Source organism: Macrotis lagotis, chromosome 8, assembly GCF_037893015.1.
Source record: "Macrotis lagotis isolate mMagLag1 chromosome 8, bilby.v1.9.chrom.fasta, whole genome shotgun sequence".
Classification (NCBI taxonomy): Eukaryota; Metazoa; Chordata; class Mammalia; order Peramelemorphia; family Peramelidae; genus Macrotis; species Macrotis lagotis.
In genome coordinates this window covers 19,249,127-19,269,713 of record NC_133665.1, presented here as the reverse complement: position 1 = coordinate 19,269,713, position 20,587 = coordinate 19,249,127, and the positions used below count along the sequence as shown (strand labels likewise).

The window sequence follows — 20,587 nt, the reverse complement described above, 5'->3', positions numbered from 1 at the left end:
GGATTATCATCAGTCTCTTATCCTTTAAGCTCAGTTCTCTGTTCTGGGTTCATTACTCTTTTCTCTCTACATTCCTTACATGAGCATAAATTATCCATTCCCATTGTTTCAGCTGTCAGTTATTTCTGAGCTCTAGGGCCATATCATCAACTTTTTTATTTATTTGTTTTTCCAACATGTCTCCCTTCCCCCTGACAGAAGGTAATGATGTCTGTGTGTGTGTGTTATATATGTGTATATATATATGTGTGTGTAATTAACATATCATTAGCTTCTTGGTGGGTTTTTGTTAGTTAAATGGCAACTTAAACTTAACATTTCCAAGGTGGAACTCATTATCTTTTCCCATCTTGGACCTAGATCTTTCTCCAAATATTCTCTTTCTCTGGAGGGCACCATCATTCTTTTAGTCACTGCTGTTGGCAACTTCACAGTCATACTGAACTCTTTGTTCTCTCCCTATCTAATCATGGGTCTTGCCCATATATAATTTAAGTGGCATTTCTGATGATCATCACATTTTCTTCACTCATATTCCCACTACCCTATTTGAGAGTAGTCATTTCTGTCTTAGCTAACTATATTAAATAGTTAACCATAATTAACTTTTCAATTTGCAGTCTCTCCTTTTTCTTATCCAACCTCTGTAAAATAACCAAAATAATCTTTTTTTTTTAATGGTTTTTTGCAAGGCAAACAGGGTTAAGTGGCTTGCCCAAGGCCACACAGCTAGGTAATTATTAAGTGTCTGAGACCGGATTTGAACCCAGGTACTCCTGACTCCAGGGACGGTGCTTTATCCACTATGCCACCTAGCCGCCCCAAAATAATCTTTCTAAGGGAAAGGTCAGCTTGTGTTACTTAGTGGTTTCTTATTATCTTTTTGAAAAAATAAATCTCCTCAAGCCTAATTTTTTACAAACCTTCAAACCTGGCCCTCCAGGGTTAATTCATCTTAATCCCCATTACTGTCTCAGTTCTAGGCCTATTAGAGGTTGGTTACTGTGTCATGTTCCTTAAATTTCTACCTTGGTTCAATTTGGCCCCTTTTTGGAAATCTGTTTTCTTTTCTCTTCCACCTCTTCAAGCTCCTAGTTTCCTTCCAGGCTTAACTCCTGATGATGATCTGCTTGATATTCTTCAAGATATTACTCTTCTTTCTCTCCTCAGATCACCTTGCATTTACTTCTGTTTGTATATAAGTACATTCTCTTCCATCCTCCAGAATGCAAGTTCATCAAGATCTTGAGACTATTTCTTTTTTTTTTAATTTGTCTCCCCTCACCTACTTTGTATAGGTGGTTTTATTGAGTTAAATTGAAAAGCCAATGTAACCTCATAAATCAGGCATATTAAATGAATTTTCAAAATGAAATGGTCAGGGACAGAACCAAGATGGCAGTGAGGAGGCAGGAATTCCCCAGAAGCTCTCATCCAGAATGCTCTAAATACTTTAAAATTATGACTCTAACCAAAGTCTAGAGTGGCAGAATCCATAGAAAGACTGAGTGAAACAATTTTCCAGTCCAAGATAACTTGGAAGATCTGAGGGAATGCTCTGTTCCAATGGTGTCAGAAGGGACCACAGTACACCAGGGCCAATACATGCCAGAATAAATGAGCTCACCTGGGTTCATGGCAATGGGAGTGATTTCCAGACCTCCCAACCCAGAGATCACCAAGGACAACTTGTAAGGCCAGTGGGAAAACACTGCCAGAGTGAGCTCGGAGCCCAGTGTAGACTCAGCCCTGGGAAAATGGAAGCAGGGCTGCAGAGCCACCCAGCTGGGAGCCACCCAGCAGCTGCTTCCAGAATATTCAGCCCACAGAGAGTAAAAGGATGGGGAGGAGACTGTTGATCTCTCAGCTGTCCCTGGGACAGGATTGCTTTATCCATATTCAGACCCTGATCACAGTCTGGGGCTCCCTATTGCCATAGCAGAGCAGAGTCATCCTTACAGCTTCAGGACGGAGGGATCATCCACAGACCAGGAGAGCAATTAGAGCCTTTCATAAGACATGGAAGGAATTGAGGTCTTTGGTGGGGAGGGTTCCCAAAAACACTCAAAAGCTTGGGAAGCAGTTAAAATCAGGCCATAGGCTAGGGAAATGAATAAACAGAAAAAAAAAAGAATCTGACATAGATAATTACTTTGGCCCCATGGTGGATCAAAATATACATTCAGAAGATGACAAAGTTAGAGCTTCTGTATCCAAAGCCTCCAGGAAAAATAGGAATTGGTCTCAGGCTATGGAAGAGCTCAAAAAAGATTTTGAAAATCAAAAAAGGAAGGTAGAGGAAAATTTGGAAGAGAAATGAGGGCAGTGCAGAAAAATCATGAAAATCCAAGTTAGCAGCTTGCTGGAGGAGATAGAAAAAATACCAAATTAAACAACATGTTAAAAACCAGTTTAGGTCAAATTGAAAAAGCAGTCCAAAAAAGATAATAAGGAGAAGAATGCCTTAAAAAACAGAATTGGACAGATTAAAAAGGAGAAAAGAAAACAACTTCAAAACACTACCAAAAGAATGAAAAACTAGAAGAAAATGTGGAATATCTCATTGGAAAATCAGCTTATCTGGAAAACAGACCCAGGAGAGATCATTTAAAAATTATTGGGATACTTGAAAGTCATGACCAGGAAAAGAGCATTAAATTGTTTTTTAAGGAATTTCTACAGGAAAATTTCCCTAATGTCCTAGAAGCAGAGGGTAACAAATTGAGGGAATCTACTGATCACTTCCTGAAAGAAATCCTCCCCCACAAAAAACTCCCATGAATTTTTTTTGTTTTTGCAAGGCAGTGGGGTTAAGTGACTTGTCCAAGGTCACACAGTGAGGTTATTATTAAGTGTCTGAGGCCAGATTTGAACTCAGGCCCTTCTGACTCCAGGGCCTGTGCTCTATTCACTGTGCCACCTAGCTGCCCCAACTCCCAGAAATAGAATAGCCAAATTCCAGAACTCTGAAGTCAAAGAGAAAATATGACTAGTGGCCAAAAAGAAACAATTCAGATATTGTGGCACTACAGTTAGGTTTATACAAGACTTAGCGTCTACATTAAGGGCTCATGAGGCTTGGAATGTGATATTCTGGAAGGCAAAAGAACTTGGATTACAACTGAGAATCAACTTCCCAGCAAAAATGAACATCCTCTTTCATAGGAAAAGATGGACATTCAATGAAAGTAGTGGAATTTTAAACTTTGTTGTCGAAATAACCAGACCTGAATAGAAAGTTTGATCTCCAAGAACAGGACTCAGGTGATACATAGAGAGGGTAGACAGGAGGGACTGATTATGAGGGATTTAATGAAGTTGAACTTCTTGTATTCCTGCATGGGAAGATGATACTGATAACTCATATGAACCTTCTCATTTATTAGGGCAGTTAGAAGGAGCCTATTTAGAAAAGACAGAGAAGAGAGCTGAATATGGAGGTATAAAATATTGTAAAGATGTAGTTAATGAGCGAAAAAAGAATGTAATGGTAAAAGGGAAAGGAGAAGTATAGAATGGGCTAAGATATTTCACATAAAATAGTTGAGAAAAAAAACTTTTGCAATAGAGTGGAAGTGGGGGAATGAGTGAACCTTTATTCTCATCAGAAATGGCTCAGAGAGGAAACAACATAGACACTCAGTAGGGTGTAGAAATCTATCTTATCCTAGAAGAAAAAAGGAGATAAAGGAGATGGGGGGGGCATAGGTGATAGAGGGAGAGCAAAGATTGTTAGAGAGGTTAGACAGATACAGCACACCTTTTTTTTTTTTTTTGGCAGGGTGGTGGGATGGGTGACTTGCTTGGGGTCACACGGCTGAGTGATTGTTGGGTGTCTGAGCTTGGATTTGGACTTGGGTCCTTCTGGCTCCAGGGTGATGCTCTGTCCACTGTGGCAGTTCGCTCTCCCACAACACAATTTTGGGGAGGGACAAAGTAAAAGGAGAGAGATAATAGAATAAATGGAAGTGGGGAGGAATAGATGGAAGGAAATGCAGTTAACAGTAGCAACTGTGGGAAAAAATACTGAAGCAACTTTTCTAATGAATTTATGATAAAGAATGTGATCCGCTCCAGAGACAGAGCTGATGGTATCTGAACACATACATTTTTTTTTTCTTTTTCTCTCACTTTATTTATGAGGTTTCTCTTATCTTTGTGGGGCAGTTTACTTTTATAACAAGACTGCTTTAGTAATGTGCAAATAAATAAATTTAAAATGAAATGGAATGGTCATTATTTATTTTGACTGAAGTGTATTAGAAATTTTTTTTTCCTGAAACATAACTAATGAAAATAAATTTCTGTAATTGTCTTTTTTGGAAGAATAAAGTCTATATCTAAAATAATAAGCTTGCTGAGCTTGAGCCATTTATTAGAGTCAGTAAATGGCTAACATAATGTAATTGCTTCAGTTGCACAAACTTTTTACAAATGATAATTACAATTAAGCTAACAGTTATAGTGCTCTTAATATATGTCTGGGACTATGCTAGGGACTTTACCATTGTTATATCATTTTGTCCTTAAAATAAAACTGGGAGGTAGGTGTTGTTATTTATCCCCATTTTACAGATGAGGAAAATGAGGTAAACAGAAGTTAAGTGACTTACCTATCTAGGGTCCTATAACTTGGGCATTTCTGAGATTGGATTTGACCTCAGGTCTTCTTGACTCCAAGTCTGAATTCTGTCCACTTAGTTGCACTTAAAAATCTTTACCAAAAGGAAAATACCTACCAAGATTATTTGTTTTCCCAGGTGGTTTAAAAATCTGTTTTAAGAGCAAACCCCTACTGCCCCAAGCAAGTTTGCTTGTGCTAAACCTAAGAGGGATTGAGGTATCTGTATCTATATCTATATCTATATCTATATCTATATCTATATCTATATCTATATCTATATCTATAATATACATAGTAGTCTAAGCAGTTTGAAATTTGTTTGTATAGCTCCAACTCTTGGAGAAAATACTACCAAGAGTTTTAGAAAGAATCTGGTGCTCTGAGTCTGTGTGGATTATACATATGACAGCACTGCTCAACAAACATTTGTGCCTAATCAAGTCATTAGCCCCATAGAGGAGGTGTTTGGGAAGTTTTTTGAGAAAACTTTTAATTACCCATATTATTATCATTAGTTGAGAAATCATATTTTTTACTTATTATACATTTTTCAAGTGACCTTGCTGATACTGCTCTCATAAGTTTTTGCCTTGTAGTGACTGTTTAATTATGCTTCCTCAGTGGGATCAAAAGCTATTTACCAGTACTCCAGACAGATCTTCCAAGTTCCACGGCTAAAATATAAAGAACAGAGGGTTCCTCTCTTGTAAATAAAAGATGGTTATAACCCAAATGTGAATGAGACTTGTATAGAAGGATCAGTGCTATTGTGTCTTTTCAGCAAAACTTTGTTCATTAAAATTATATCAAATAGTTCCTGTTCTTTAGTGTAGTTTGCAGATGAATAGAGTATATCTGTAAAAAGACTTGATTCCCACTTAACCCCATTTGCCTTGCAAAAAAAAAACCTAAAAAAAAAGACTTGATTCACTAATGCTGCTATTCTTTTTTTAAGCAATTCAAAATATTGCTTAGCCAAGAGATTAACTGATTTTAGTTAGTTAACTTCTGGTCCACTAACTTTACAATTTCATGTTTATCTTTTTAAGTATACTGTATCTAAGCAAAATATATTCTCTTGTAGCTATCCTATTAAAAATATTATACTAATTTTGGAGGCTCATGGCAGGGGGAAAAGAGACATATTTTTTCATACATCTTCTGTTTCTTTTTCTCTAGTGGACAGGATATGGTGAGCATTCTCCAGTTGGTTCAGAACCTCATGCATGGAGATGAAGATGACGAGCCCCAGTTTTCCCGGTAATGGTTAACTAGTACATTTACTGTTTTTTCCTTAGCCTCATTTGGTAATTTTCATAATTTGATATGTTAGAGTGGTGAATTGGATTTATAACAGAGCTGTTACATTTTGACTGACTGTGATTACTTCTAAATTGCTGCAGGTGAATTGACTGAGTGGTCATCCACATCTGTTGTGGTCCATTTTTGTTTTTAATGAAGAGACATAATATTCCTCTCCTTTAGAGATTATTGTAAATTATGATATACAAGTTACTTGCAACAAATAATTCTTCCTATTTATCAAATTATCAAATATTTCACAGTTTTAGGCTAATATTTTTCAGTTTTTAAGTTGAAAAAAAAACTATTGTTCTGGTGCCATCCATATATTTAGAAGGCATTGTATGTAGTAGGCCCTTATTAAATGTTCAATTAATTAATAAAATGCTTAGTTGATTATAAATAAAGTTATTTGAATAAGTATTTGGGTAAAAAAGATACAAAATGCAATATTGATTGAGCAACATTAACTTTCAGTATTTTCTAAAGCTCTTTGCCACAATACATCTGTATCCCATCATATACTGTTTAGTTTATGATTTTTCTGCTTGGTATTGAGTGAGACAGATTTAACCTCTGATCCAGAAGCATTCATAGAGAATTGTGTGCTGGGATTCTAATAAATGTGTTTCAATTTTATATTTCTTATTTAATAGACTCCAAAATGTTGGAGAACAAGGCCATATGGCTTTGTTGGGACACAGTCTGGCAGCATATATTTCAGTACTAGATAGAGAGAAGCTGAGAAAACTTACAACTAGAATTCTTTCAGATACCACATTATGGCTTTGCAGACTTTTCAGGTAAGAAAATTTCTACTTATCTACTAAACTGTCCTGCAATTCTTCTTAAAAACAAGAAATAATAATGATCTATATTCTGATATGTTCTTTATCAGATTATTTTATCTTAGTTAACTCTACTTAGCTGTACTTAAATTTACCCAGAGGTTTTACTTTATAAGCATTTAATGTTTTGTGAAATTAAAACTTACTTTACTAGGTGGTGATGATTTTGGTTAGGAATTTATAATTGCTATAGGAAAGAGTCCTGTGCCCAATTAAAATAGAGAAGTTGTATAGTTTTTATTTATAATTTTTCCTGGAAAAATCTCCTTTCAAGTCATTACCAAACTTTTCTTATTCATGGAGAATCTTTTTTCAATTTAAATAGACCTCTTAGCTCCATTTGAAATAGTGCTTCCTTCCTTGGGAAGGTTGAAAAGGAAAAAAAAAGACTTAGGAAAGATTGAACCTGACATAGAAAACAGTCTATTTGACACTATTTCTTGAGATGTCCTATTAGTGAAACTGGTTTGTAGAGAGGAGAACCCTGGTTCAATTGGGCCTCATCTCAAACTTTTATGTACCTGTTTAGAGTTGGAATTTCTGTTATTATAACATTAAGGAGAAAAATGCAGAAAAGATGAGAAATATCTTGTATCATTTTCTTACAGGTATGAAAATGGCTCTGCCTATTACCATGAAGATGACCGTGAAGGCCTCTTAAAGGTCTGTAGGCTCGTTATTCATACGCGCTATGAAGACTACACAATGGAAGGATTCAATGTATTATATAATAGACAGCCTGTTATATATATTAGTGCTGCTTGCAGGCCTGGCCTGGGCCAATTCCTTTGTAATCAGGTAAGATGGATTAAGATTGAAATTTTAAGTAGATGCAAATATTAATTTCTGTGCTGGGAGTTCCTAAATTTGTAGAGTTTAGGAATATTTTGATTCATTTGGGAGAGACTGGCATGGTTTCATGCTTCAGGCTTCATGAAGAAAAATACTTCAACAAACAAATCTCAGTGGTAGATTAAAAAGTGAGGGGGAAAGTAGTAAACCTGAAATGCTGTATAAATATGAGTTATTTTTACTGGTACTGTAATTATGACCATTACTACTACTCCTGCTTCTTCTTTATGTGAGAGACTGGGGTTTTTATAAGCTGTGGCCCAGTCTTATAATTAATATATGTGAAATACAAGGACAGGATCATGAATGGCCCATGATGAGATCAGGCCTTTCCAGGTTGGAAGCTTAATAAAGGTAATATAGAGAAAACAGTGTTTGAGTTAGACTTTAAAAGACAAGTGAGGGGGGTGGCTAGGTGGTGCACCGGCCCTGGAGTCAGGAGTACCTGAGTTCAAATCCGGCCTCAGACACTTAATAATTACCTAGCTGTGTGGCCTTAACCACTTAACCCCCATTTGCCTTGCCAAAAAACCTAAAAAAAAATTTAGAAGACGAGTGAGGGTAGAAGTAGGACATTCCAGGCATAGGGATTACTGCACAAAGCTATAGGAAGTTAAAAATGAGTAGGCAAATTGGTTTGATCAGAGACTGTGGAAGGGAAGAATATGAAAGAAATATGGAAAAGCAGGGTAGGAGCTGATTGTAGAAGACCTAAATGCCAGTTTTGAACTTAACTTGACAGGTAGTCAGGTGATATTGCAAGATTTTCAGCAATAAGGTGACTAGATCTATGCATACTTAATATGTCTGGTGTTGGTGTAGAAAATGGATTGGAAGGGAAGAAAGATTTGTTCCCAAATCATTTATTCCAGGCAGTGATAATGAAAGGTGGTGGCACTGTGAATGGAGAGGAACTGATAGATAAGAAAATTATTGTGGAGGTAGAATCAATAAGACTTGCCCTTATTGAGTATTAAGAGTAGAGAAGTGATAAAAAATCAACATGGTAGGTTCTGGTGGTACCACTGATAGAAATAAGAAAGTGAGAAGGTGTTAGAGGAAAGAAGTTCACTTTATGATATGTTGAGTTTGAGGAACCAGTGGAATGTTGAGGTGTCTTGTAAATATTTGGAGATATAGGAATTGAGATCCAGAGAACAGAGAAATATAATGTCTAGAAGTAAAGATTTGTGAGAGTTACTTACATAGAAGTGATAGTTGAAGTAATGAGAGGGAATAGGATTATTATAGAACAGGTATAGAGAGAAAAAAGACCACTAAAGAAAGAGCCTTGGAAAATCCAGTTTATTGATTTAGGAAGAAGATCCAGAAGAAGAGTCGGTAAAGGTATAGCAATAAAAACTAGATTGGAATGGTCAAGGGGAGAATGAAGGGTAGAGAGCCAATGAATTTAGCACATGAAGAAGTCACTTGTGACTTTTTATAAATAGATTGCTTTCATTTTTCTTTTTCTTTTTTTAACATCAGGGGTTTTTTTAGGGTTTTTTTTTTGTTGTTGTTTTGCAAGGCAAATGGGGTTAAGTAGCTTGCCCAAGGCCACACAGCTAGGTAATTATTAAGTGTCTGAGATGGGATTTGAACCCAGGTACTCCTGACTCCAGGGCTGGTGCTTTATCCACTATGCCACCTAGCTGCCCCTTAACATCAGTTTTTTGATGCCTTTTGTTTTTATATTTTAATTCTCTCTGTATAAAGGTCTCTCTTCTCTCCAGATCCCAGTATTGTGTCTGTTTATTGTTTTCCTTGCCTAGAGATTTTGACTAAGTAGAGATTTAGGATGGTAACTGAATAAGGCAGAGGGGTCAAGGGAAGACTTTTAGAATTACAGATGACTGACCATTTTTTAAGGAAATGGGGATTAACCTTCAGAGAAAAATGGAGTTAAGAGTTATGAGAGGCCAAATCTGGAACCAGGTTCTGAAGTTCTAGGAGGAAGTAGGATCAAGGACATCAGTAGAAGGATTAACTTCAGTATAGACTAGGGATACATACATCTTCCTCTGAGACATGTGGAAAGGAGGAGTGAATGATGATGATAATGAAAAGTTTTGAGTAGTGGAGGGAGATCATGTTAGATGTCCTTATTCTTCTCAGGGAAGGAAGAGGTCAAGTTATCAGCTGGAAGTTGGGGGGGGGTGGTTAAGTCTAGAAACAGTCTCTTTAGACAATGAAATAGTAAATTAGAATAGAATAGAAGAGTTGCCAGGGATTGTTGAAAACCATGTTTTAAATTTATTCTGAGTAAAATCAACTTGATTTTTGTGACTTTGTCCAGTGAGGGTTAACAGGTAGTACTAGAGAAAGTTTTATACCTAAAGATTATTAAGTAGGGAATAGCAGAAGGTAGGGAGTGAAGTCGGGGGTTTTAGAGTGGTTGCAGCTAGTTATGGTGACAAGTATGTTGTCTTGTTATAAAATGGGATATAGAACAGACAGTGCACCCAGAGGTCATGAGGAGAACAAAGAGCAGGTTTAGTGTGGGAGAGGTGGAGGATAGAAAATTGTGGTAAGAGAATAAAAATTTTAGAGTTTGCTATCTAAGGCAGACCATTTCCACAAGATGGTCAGATCTAAATGTAACCATTCCTGTGTGATTAATAAGAATTATTCAGGAGGAGGATTTTAGATATGAAGTTGTGTATGTGGTCAGAATATAAATGGAGACATCAGAGTTAATATAGAAACTTTTGAGAATGCTGACAGGGTATTTGATAGAAAGGAATGCCAGATGCCCCATCAGCATTGTAACCAGGAGGTTGGTAGATGACAGCAACTAGGGCAAACAGAAGTTAAATGAGTTGTTTAGGGTCACACAGCTAGTAAGGTCTGAGGCTAGATTTGAATTCAGTGCTTCCTGACTATAAGCCCCATATTCAATTCACTGAACCATGTGTGTTTGTGTGTGTGTGTGTGTGTGTGTGTGTGTGTGTGTGTACAAGTTTCATGGTCTGGTGGATAGAGCACTGTAGCTGTGTGACCTTGGGCAAGTCACTTAAGCTTCATTGCCTCACACGAAGTGCTAGCTCCAGTTGTCCTCCTATGTTTTTGATGATCTCCTGAGGAAGCAAGTAAGAGCTTGGGTATTTCTGATTCTAAGTTGCTTAAATAAAAGTTTTCTTCCTGCAGCTTGGCTTACCTTTATCCTGTTTGTGTCGAGTACCCTGTAATACTATGTTTGGATCCCAGCATCAGATGGTAAGTTTAAATAGTCTTTAGTCATCTAATTTTGAAGAAGAGTAATAAATCTGTTTTGAAACTGTTGATCTACATTATAATTTTTTCATTTTTTTTCATACTTTTTTGGCTTATAATTAATCTCTTTATTCATAACCAAGAAATTCAGCATTTGGATGGCTAAGGCTTCCTTCATGGGTATTTAATGAATGTAGTATGAATTAGCTTAGTCCTAAAGAATTCTGACTTTTTCTTTTTAATCATTAAAATTCCTGTTTTACTGGGACTTGGGAGACCAATTGTTATGGGCATTTCCTTCAAATAGTCTGTGTTATGTAAAAAAAGGTGTCAGCTTCAAAAGGACTTAGGAACTCTTATCAGTTACAATGATTAGCAGTATTTGAAGGAACTAATAATAATACATGCTGCTCTCCTCCAAACCTTGAGGCAATGGATGAAGGGTATAGAATGAGACCTACTTTTTAGAGATGATCCTTTTGTGAATTTATTTTCCTTGACTATTCATGTTTGTTGTAATAGTTTTCTTTTTCTTTTTTCCCCATGAGTAATGGGTAGGAAGAGATGGGATGTGGATAAATACATGAGATAATTTTGAAAATGATAAAATTATCAATGATCTAGGCATGGTGACTTCTTTAAAATTTTATTTAAGGCAATGGGTTTTTTTTAAGTGACTTGCCCAAGGTCATGCAGTGAGGCAATTACTAATTTTCTGAGGCTGGATTTGAACTCAGGTCCTCCTGACTCCAGGGCCAGTGCTCTGTCCACTGTGCCACCTTAGCTGCCCCTGCATGGTGACATAAAATCAACGTTCTTACTTTGTTCTTAGAAATATGTTCTTTTGTTTCTTAGAAGTGAATTCTAAAACTCTCTAGGTTAAGAACTTGTTAGAACAACTTTTTGGAGAAAATCTTACTATTCATCTCTCTTGCATCAATGAATGGTCTCCAAGAAATTATCTTGACTGTATTCCTTGGAAAATTATTCCCTTGTAGCTGTATTTTAGATTTGTCTCTATCTAGTATTTCTTCATTATTCAGTATCTTCCAGAAAAAAGCAAAAAACTTATTTCTATGTTAATTCTTTCATTTTCAAAAAAAAATTATGGCATTCTTATGGGGAAACATTAAGAATTTACTCATGGTATCAACTTTATGAATGTTAGTTGTCATTTTTAGAATCTGTAGTTTTATAATTCTACAACTTTTCTATTCTTTGCCTCATTTTTTGTTTTTTTTTTTTTGTGTGTGTGTATGTATATGTGTGACAGGATGTTGCTTTATTGGACAGATTGATTAAAGATGATATGGACAGTGAAAAACTGCCCCTATTGCTTGTTGCAAATGCTGGTAGGTATTTTTGAACTCAGAGTCTTCCACTTTGGATATATTGAATAAATAAATGTTGCAGATTTTCAGATGTTGAATAATAATAGCTAGTATGTATTTATATTTTATAAATATATTTATATAAATATTTATAAAAATAATATTTTTCATTTTATTTTAAGGTTTGCAAAGCAAAATTTAAAATATTATTTCATTTTACCCTCACAGTAACCCTGAGATGTAGGTGCTAGTCTTATCCCCATTTAGAGGCAAGAAAACTGAAGCAGATAAAATTAAGTACCTTGCTCAGGGCCACACAGCAAGTAAATGTCTGGATTAGAATTCAGATCTTCCTGGCTCCACTGATGCTCTATCCACTACATGACCTAGCTGTCTTATAAAACATATAAAACATAGTAGACTAAGTGTGTATGAAGAAGCTATATTAAAATTGCTATGAGATAAACTTTGTTTAGGTTAGATTATTATAATCATATTGATCATATTTGTTAAAGTAATTGGGGGATAACAAATTCTTCTAAATTTAGACTCCAAATTGAGAGAGATTCACAGGAAAAATTAGTCTATACTTATAAAGATTTAGACTTCTATTAGATGTGTACAAATTAGAATATATTGAGTGCTAGAGATACAAAACACTAAAATTCAAAGGAAGAAGAGATTTCTTGCAAACTGGGATATCAATACAGAATTTTTGGAGGAGTGGTATTTGCAATTTGATATTGAAGAATGATAATTCAGCAAGTAAAAGTTGATTTGATAAGGACAAGAAATCCATTCAATATACAGTCAGTTCTCACTTAACCTAAGAAGATTGTTGTGCAGGCTTTCCTTTCCCCTCCCACAGCTCTGAGTGACTACTTGGTGCTCTGCAGAGGGGCTTCAGTGCAGCCTGGGGCTCCCTTGTGCCTGGAGCCTCTGGAGCTGTACTTAGTTCCTCTCCCCTCCTTCCCTCTCACCTGCTGAGACCCTGATCTTGTGCCTTGCCTCCCTCCACTGGAATTTGCATAATGTGAATTTCCATAAAGCCATTAGGAAAATTAATCTGAAGTATTGTATAGTAGGCTAGATTGGCAGAATAAGAATAATGGATAAGAAGTTAATTATGGTGGGATAATCAGAATTTTCATAAATTTAGAACTAGGATAGACCTTATAAATTATCTCCTTTACTCTTTGCTTTCACAGATGAGGAAATTGAGACCCCAGGCTTTGTGGGTGGTCATACAATTTAGAGTTAGAAGGTGCTCTGGCCCTAAAACCACTGCTATTTTCTTATACCATGATAACTTGAAATAGGGTGATAGTGGCATATTTTTTTGTTTTTGCAAGGCAGTGGGGTTAAGTGACTTGCCCAAGGTCACATAGCTAGGTAATTAATTATGTATATGAGGCTAGATTTGAACTCAGGTTCACCTGACTTTCAGGACCAGTGCTCTATCCACACTAGCTGCCCTTTAGTGACATACTTATTTTAAAAAGTAAGAAATTTAAGAAAAATTGTACAAATAGAGTAGATAGAACTGTTTGAATGATTAGCTATGAAGGGGGGAAGGGGGAGTCAAATATAATTCTATATCTAAATGATGGGGAAAATGGTGATCTGATTAACAAAATAAGGAAGGTTAGAGAGGAGATACAGATTTGGTAGAAAGATTATGTGCTTGCTTTTGACTTAGGACTTGCAGATAGAAACAGTCAACAGCCATTGGCAAATATGGCCCTGTAGCTCAGGATAATACAGAAATCTTAATTCAGAAATCTTGACTATGGCTCTCTTCTCTATATTCTCTTCATTGATGATTTCATCAGCTCCTACAGCTTCATAAGTCTTAATTCTAGCCCTGGATAGAGGAATGTTGTGGGAGTGGGTAAGATGACCGCAGGAGAGAGTTTAGGGAAGAGAAAGAGTCATTCTCATTTTGCTGATATGGAGACTAGGGATTCAGAGAAGTTAAATGATGTACCCATTGTCATACAGAAACAATTCAAACCAAGGTATTCCTAAATCCAAGTCCAACTCTAGATTCACTAGAAAGCATGCATTTCTTTTAAAATGTTCTAGAATTTGACTTTCCACAAATTACACAAATACTGACCTTCCAATTAAAGTAATGTTACAAGTAGACTTGTAAGTCTCATGATTTCTTCTGTTGTAATGAGGTCTTTCTGGGGGTAAAATTGTTTTTTGAAGTTTATATAAGATACATGCTTTGGATAATTTGAAATATATTAACCATTTTGTGTTAGTCTTAGACTATCATCCTTTATTGAAGCAATTTGAAAAAACAAGAGGATGGGATTGGTTACTAGGAGGTAGTTATTATTCCTATTTATTATTTATTAAGTATAAGGAATCAGAATCTTAAAAGTGTCTTTTTGCTTTCACTGTAGGTACCCCAGGAGCAGGACACACAGACAAGTTGGGACGATTGAAAGAACTTTGTGAGCAACATAATATGTGGCTCCATGTGGAAGGGTAAGTAGAATAACCTTCTTCAGACCTGGTTTAATAGTTTATTTAGAAGAAAGACACCCTATCTAGCTGTTTTTTTGGTATTCAAAATAAAATATGCTAAGGTATTTTTTTCTCTAGACAAGAAAAATAATTTTTAAAACTTTCCATAAAGATAGATTTCTAATTTTATCCATCAACTGAAAAACGTTTTTTATTAGTATTCACTGTCAACACTTGTCTAAAGCATGGGTTCTTAGTTTTTTTCATGTGCCTTGGCAGCCTGGTGAACCTTTGGACTTCTCAAAATAATTGTTTTTATATGCATAAAATGAAATTTCATGGGAATACCAAGGAAAACAGTTTTATTGAGATTTAAGCATCAAAATATTAAAAAAAAGAAAGCAAATTAATAAACTCCTGCTGAAGAACCCTTGTTTTTAAAGCTTATAGTATAAACTAAATTACATCTTCTGTTTCTTATATGTTTAGAAGACACAAACTTTCTCATTATTTAAGCCAGACAATTGTACAATTTAACTAATGTACTATAAATAGTCCTTTAATTAATAAATTATATAATTGATTTTTAAATTCTGATTTTCTCTTCCAGAGTGAATTTAGCAACTTTGGCATTAGGTTACATCTCCTCTTCAGTACTGGTATGTTTCTGTTTTATGAAATAAAAAAAAAAAGAACAAAAATCAGCCCCCTTAAAGAGAGCTTTCCTAGCCCTTTAAAAATTGCCATAGTCTGTTCCTTAGCCTTTCCTAATGGAGAGATTTTTGAATTTTAACCTCTGACTCTGGAAAAATAGGAATGAATTCTTCTCTCCTTTGTAGGCTGCAACCAAATGTGACAGTATGACTCTGACCTTGGGTCCATGGCTTGGCTTGCCAGCTGTTCCTGCAGTAACACTTTACAGGCATGAAGATCCTTCTTTGGTAAGCTTACTCATATGGTCAATTTTTAAAATACTGTTTAGGTACTAGGAACTTTAAAAAATTACAGCCAAGAAATTTGTATTTATGATTTATTTAGAAGCAAGACTTGTAAAGCAGTCTCCATTTAGGTCAGGAACAGGGAATTGCTAGCCTGTAGGAAGGCAGCCTCAGGTGGGACTCAAAATTCAATAAATCTAGCAGCTTTTTAGGGGTGAATTAATGAAATGTTTGACCAAATATAGCTGCAAATGAGGATAGAAATATTCACATGACTCTTGACAGGAAACAGTTTGCCCACCTCTGATTTAGGTACTTTCTTAACACTTGTAGTTTTGTATTTTGTTGAGTACTGGTATTGATTGTTACTAATATTTGAATTTTTTTTTCCTGTAGTCACTGGTTGCAGGGCTTACATCAAGTCAGCCAGTGGAGAAACTTCGTGCCTTACCACTGTGGTTATCTTTACAATACTTGGGACTTGATGGAATTGTGGAAAGAATCAAACATGCCTCTCAGTTGGTGAGTAGATGTCCTTAGGTTAAGTCTCCCAATTCTCAAACTTATTAATAACTGCTAATATATATGATGCACTTTATCTTTTATGAAGTACAATCTTCGGGGTAGCTAGGTGGCACAGTGGATAGAGCACCAGCCCTGGAGTCAGGAGTACCTGGGTTCAAATCCGGTCTCAGACATTAGATAATAATTACCTAGCTGTGTGGCCTTGGGCAAGCCACGTAACCCCATTTGCCTTGCAAAAACCTAAAAAAACTAAATAAAATACAATTTTCCCAATAAGCCTGATAGGGCAAAATAGATAAGGTTGGCATTACAAATAATTCCAATGTTATTAGCTTTGGACTGGAATAATGATAAGGTCATTAATTAAAACTGGGAAGTTTGAAGGACAGGCAGAGGGGGAAGTGTGATGAGTTCAGTTTTTTTTTGTTTTTAAATTTCATTTTTAAATTTTTTATTAATTTTTTAAAAATTATTTATTTTGAATTTTACAGTTTTTCCCCTAATCTTGCTTCCCTCCCCCCACCCCCCACAGAAGGCAATCTTTTAGTCTTTAGATTGTTTCTGTGGCATACTTGATTTAAATTGAATGTGATGAGAGAGAAAACATATCCTTAAGGAAGAAACAAAGTATAAGAGATAGCAAAATAATATAAGAAGATAACAGATTTTTTTTTAATTAAACATAGTAGTCTTGGGTCTTTGTTCAAACTTCACAGTTCTTTCTCTGGATACAGATGGTATTCTCCATTGTGTCTGATTGTTAGACTAATGAAATGAGCAAGTATGTTAAGGTTGATTATTATCCCCATGTTGCTTTTAGGGTGTACAGTGTTCTTCTGGTTCTTCTCATCTTGCTCAGCATCAATTTATGCAAATCTTTGCAGGCTTCCCTGAATTCCCATCCCTCCTGGTTTCTGCTAGAACAATGGTATTCCATCACATATATACTACAATTTATTAAGCCATTCCCCAATTGATGGACATTCATTCAGTTTCCAATTCTTTGTCACCACAAACATGGCTGCTACGAATATTTTTGTACAAGTGGTATTTTTACCCTTTTCCTAATCGATGAGTTCAGTTTTAAATGTTGTTTGAGTTCTTGGATAGTCATCCAGATGGAGATGACCAGAGCCCAACTGGAAATGTGGAGCCAATATCTAGATTTGAGAGCTATCTATAGAAGTGAGAGCTAAACTTTTTGGAGTGAAAGATATCTCCAAGGAGAAAAGTGTAATGAGACAAGGAATACCTGGTTATGTATTTATGAGCTTCAGGTATTTTCTTAGCACCAGGCGGAAGAGTCATCTTTTTCACTGGCTGTTTTTGTGGATTATTGCTCACCTGCTTTTCTTATGGGACATTCTATAAAATGAGGTAGTGCAATGGAGAGAGCACCACCACATTCAGAAAGACTTGAGTTCAAATCTGGCCTCAGACACTTAATAGTTGTGTGGCTTTGGGCAAGTTACTTAACTCTGTTTACCTCATTTTCCTCTTCTGTAAAATGATCTGAAGGAAATGGCAAACCACTCCAATGTCATTGCAAATAAGATCATAAAGAGTTGGTCACTACTGAACAAAAACAACAGACCTGTGCCAAGTTTTTTCATCATGATCTAGGGATAACATTATTTCCTTTCTCCTCCATTTCCCTAGCCTTCCTAAAATAGAATTCTAGTGATGGTGAGATCTAAGGTGTGATTGGACCTTTGTGTGACTAAGGAGAAAAGGACTTTGTGTTTTTGAGGAGATAAGAAATTGAGAAAAGGTGTTTGAGGGAGCATCAACAAAAAATGTTGAAGTCCTTTACAATAAAGGCAGAAGTAATAAATTTCCACAATTTATTTAAATATAGACCCAACAGATGGGGACTACTTTATTTTCAATTCTTTGCTACTACAAAAAATAGCATTTTAGCCTTTGTGAGAACTTTGTATTCTAAAAATCCTTAGGAGTATACATCAAACAAGTGGGATCTCTGGGACAAAGCAAATGAACATTTTAGTCTGGGCCCTCTATTTTAGGAAGGACAATCAAGTACATCCAGAGGAGTGTGACTGGAATGCAGCAGGGTTTGAAACCTTGGTTTTGAGGTTGGTATATAAGGACCTAGAAGTGTTTAATGCAAAGAAGATTAGACTAAGAAGGACTATAATCTTGTCTCCTGATAATTGGTGCCTTGACATGTGAAAGAGGGAGTGTTGGTTTTAATGGACTCAGAGGACAGAGGAGTTGGGGGTGGAAATTAAGAGCCATATTTCAAGTCAGAGCATGGCAAATTTGCCTACAATTAGTGTGGACCAGGAATGCTGTTATTTGCTATTTTGGGAGATAGTGAGTTCTCTGTTTCAGGTGGTCTTTGAGCAGAAGTTATACCACCATTGGAGATATTAGAGAATCTTTTCCTGTTCAAGTTGAGGACTCAACATTATCAGTTTTGTAGGTCCTTCTTACATTGAAGTTCTGTGATTTCAATAAGAAACAACTTCAGCTGTTGTATAATAGAAGAATAAAACAAAAATAATGGTAATTCATATAATTTAAAATGATTTATTTAATATTAATAATTGCTTTTAATTATAGGATGTACTCTTAGGAAAAGAATTATATTTCTTTTCCTTTGCTGAAAATTTCCTCAGGAAAAAAAAACTTGAGTTCCAAGCCCTAACGTAATCATTTTTCCTATTTCCATCTAGGGGAGTGATTTTTACATGGAACACTATTGATAGTTTATCATTGATTATTAAGGAAGTTGTTTTAATCAAAATTGATTAGATGAAATATATCTCTCAAGTTTTTTTCATATTGTTGTGGCAATAGTTCTTTGTTTTATGATGTGGTAGTTTCTTTATACATTAGAGAAATAACAGACTTAATATTGATTTAATTTTTCAAAACCCAATACTTAAGAAAAATTCTCTCTGATAGAGTTATCAGAAGTTACAAATTAGAATCTCATGGAGATCATTTACAAAGGCTGGGTAGCATGTTGTCATAATAGCTGAATCTATTTGGGGAATGTACATGCCTTCAGTAGGGAACTTTTTAATTTCTGTTGGACAAGAGGAAATGATAAAATGATGATGATGACATTAGCCACCAAGAGCTACCAAGCCCCCAAGATCACCACAGTTAAGCACATTCTTGAAAGCAAAAATTGAGACAGAATCTAAAATGTTTATGAGCTTTTGGATAATACCCTAATTTCTAATTTAGTGAGTAATGTTTAAGGTAGCCACATTCTGTTTGTTAAGTGAATGAACTGGGCATATAGATTCCAAGCTTCTTAAAGCTATTTATAAATGAATATGAGAAGATAAAATCCTTTAGAAGGCAATGTGTCAGGGCAGCTAGGTGTCATAGTGGATAAAGCACTGGCCTTGGAGTCAGGAGTACCTGGGTTCAAATCCGGTCTCAGACACTTAATAATTACCTAGCTGTGTGGCCTTGGGCAAGCCACTTAACCCCATTGCCTTGCAAAAAACCTTAAAAAAAAAAAAGAAGGCAATGTGTCCCAGTAGATAAATGGCTGAAGGTCATGAACAAGCAATTGTCAGGGGAAGAAATCCAAGCTGTCAGTAACCATATGAAAAACTGTTCAGATCACTGATAAGAGAAATACAAATTAAATTCAACCTGTTTGCACCTTTAAAGCTCATGATCTATAAACTAAAGGTGATACTTGCTTGGCTTCTTTTCTCAGACTGTTAAAGAAAGTGCTTAGTAAACTATAAATCTTACTTCCTGGTATATTTATAGCACTGCCAGGTAGTTATTGTAGGGATGTGTAGACACGTGTCAATCAGATAGAACTTGTGGATGGCCAGAGCCAAATGGAGCAGACTAGAGACAGAGTCAGAAATCAGACAGAAATTTAATTTCAATGTGAGGAAAATGACTTGCAAGCAAGAAGACAGATTAGACACACATACACAGTCCCCACCTCCCTCAGCCCAACTCCATGTGGCTGAACCTTGATCTATATACCTGTGGCTAGACAAAGAGTCAGACAGTGTAGTGTGGCTACATTAGTGAGGCACAACAATAGTGAAGCCAGGTTGTCCAGTGACAAAAAGTCTGTTCATATCAGGGCTTCTAGTCTGGATTATTGTTTTGCGAAGCTCAGGGCTCAACCTGCTTGCCATGCTTCAGCTCTGCAAAACAGGATGTATCTTGATACACATATAAGACATAAAAACTGCTTTCAGTGAGTTTATGATGTGATTGAAGAGATGAGATTTACACATGAGACATTTTTTTAATTTTTTTATTAAGGTTTTTTGTTTTGTTTTTTGCAAGACAATGGGGTTAAGTGGCTTGCCCAAGCCCACATAGTCAGGTAATTATTAAGTGTCTGAGGCCGGATTTGCACTCAGGTACTCCTGACTCCAGGGCCGGTGCTCTAGCCACTGCACCATCTAGCTGCCCCCACATGAGACATTTAAACAATAATAATAATAAGATGCCAAGAAA

At 35.9% G+C, this 20,587-nt stretch overlaps 1 protein-coding gene across 4 annotated transcripts in view; it reads left to right on the top strand.

The window, feature by feature from the left end:
- PDXDC1 (pyridoxal dependent decarboxylase domain containing 1) overlaps window positions 1–20,587 on the top strand; it is a 63,369-nt gene that overhangs the window by 24,943 nt on the left and 17,839 nt on the right. For all 4 annotated transcript variants that reach the window (XM_074196470.1, XM_074196469.1, XM_074196468.1 and 1 more), the window contains 9 exons: window positions 5,804–5,884; window positions 6,583–6,729; window positions 7,383–7,572; window positions 10,774–10,842; window positions 12,113–12,191; window positions 14,585–14,669; window positions 15,259–15,307; window positions 15,488–15,589; window positions 15,983–16,108. In XM_074196470.1, coding sequence (XP_074052571.1) covers window positions 5,804–5,884; window positions 6,583–6,729; window positions 7,383–7,572; window positions 10,774–10,842; window positions 12,113–12,191; window positions 14,585–14,669; window positions 15,259–15,307; window positions 15,488–15,589; window positions 15,983–16,108 — 928 coding nt within the window. The remainder of the gene's footprint in view (window positions 1–5,803; window positions 5,885–6,582; window positions 6,730–7,382; window positions 7,573–10,773; window positions 10,843–12,112; window positions 12,192–14,584; window positions 14,670–15,258; window positions 15,308–15,487; window positions 15,590–15,982; window positions 16,109–20,587) is intronic.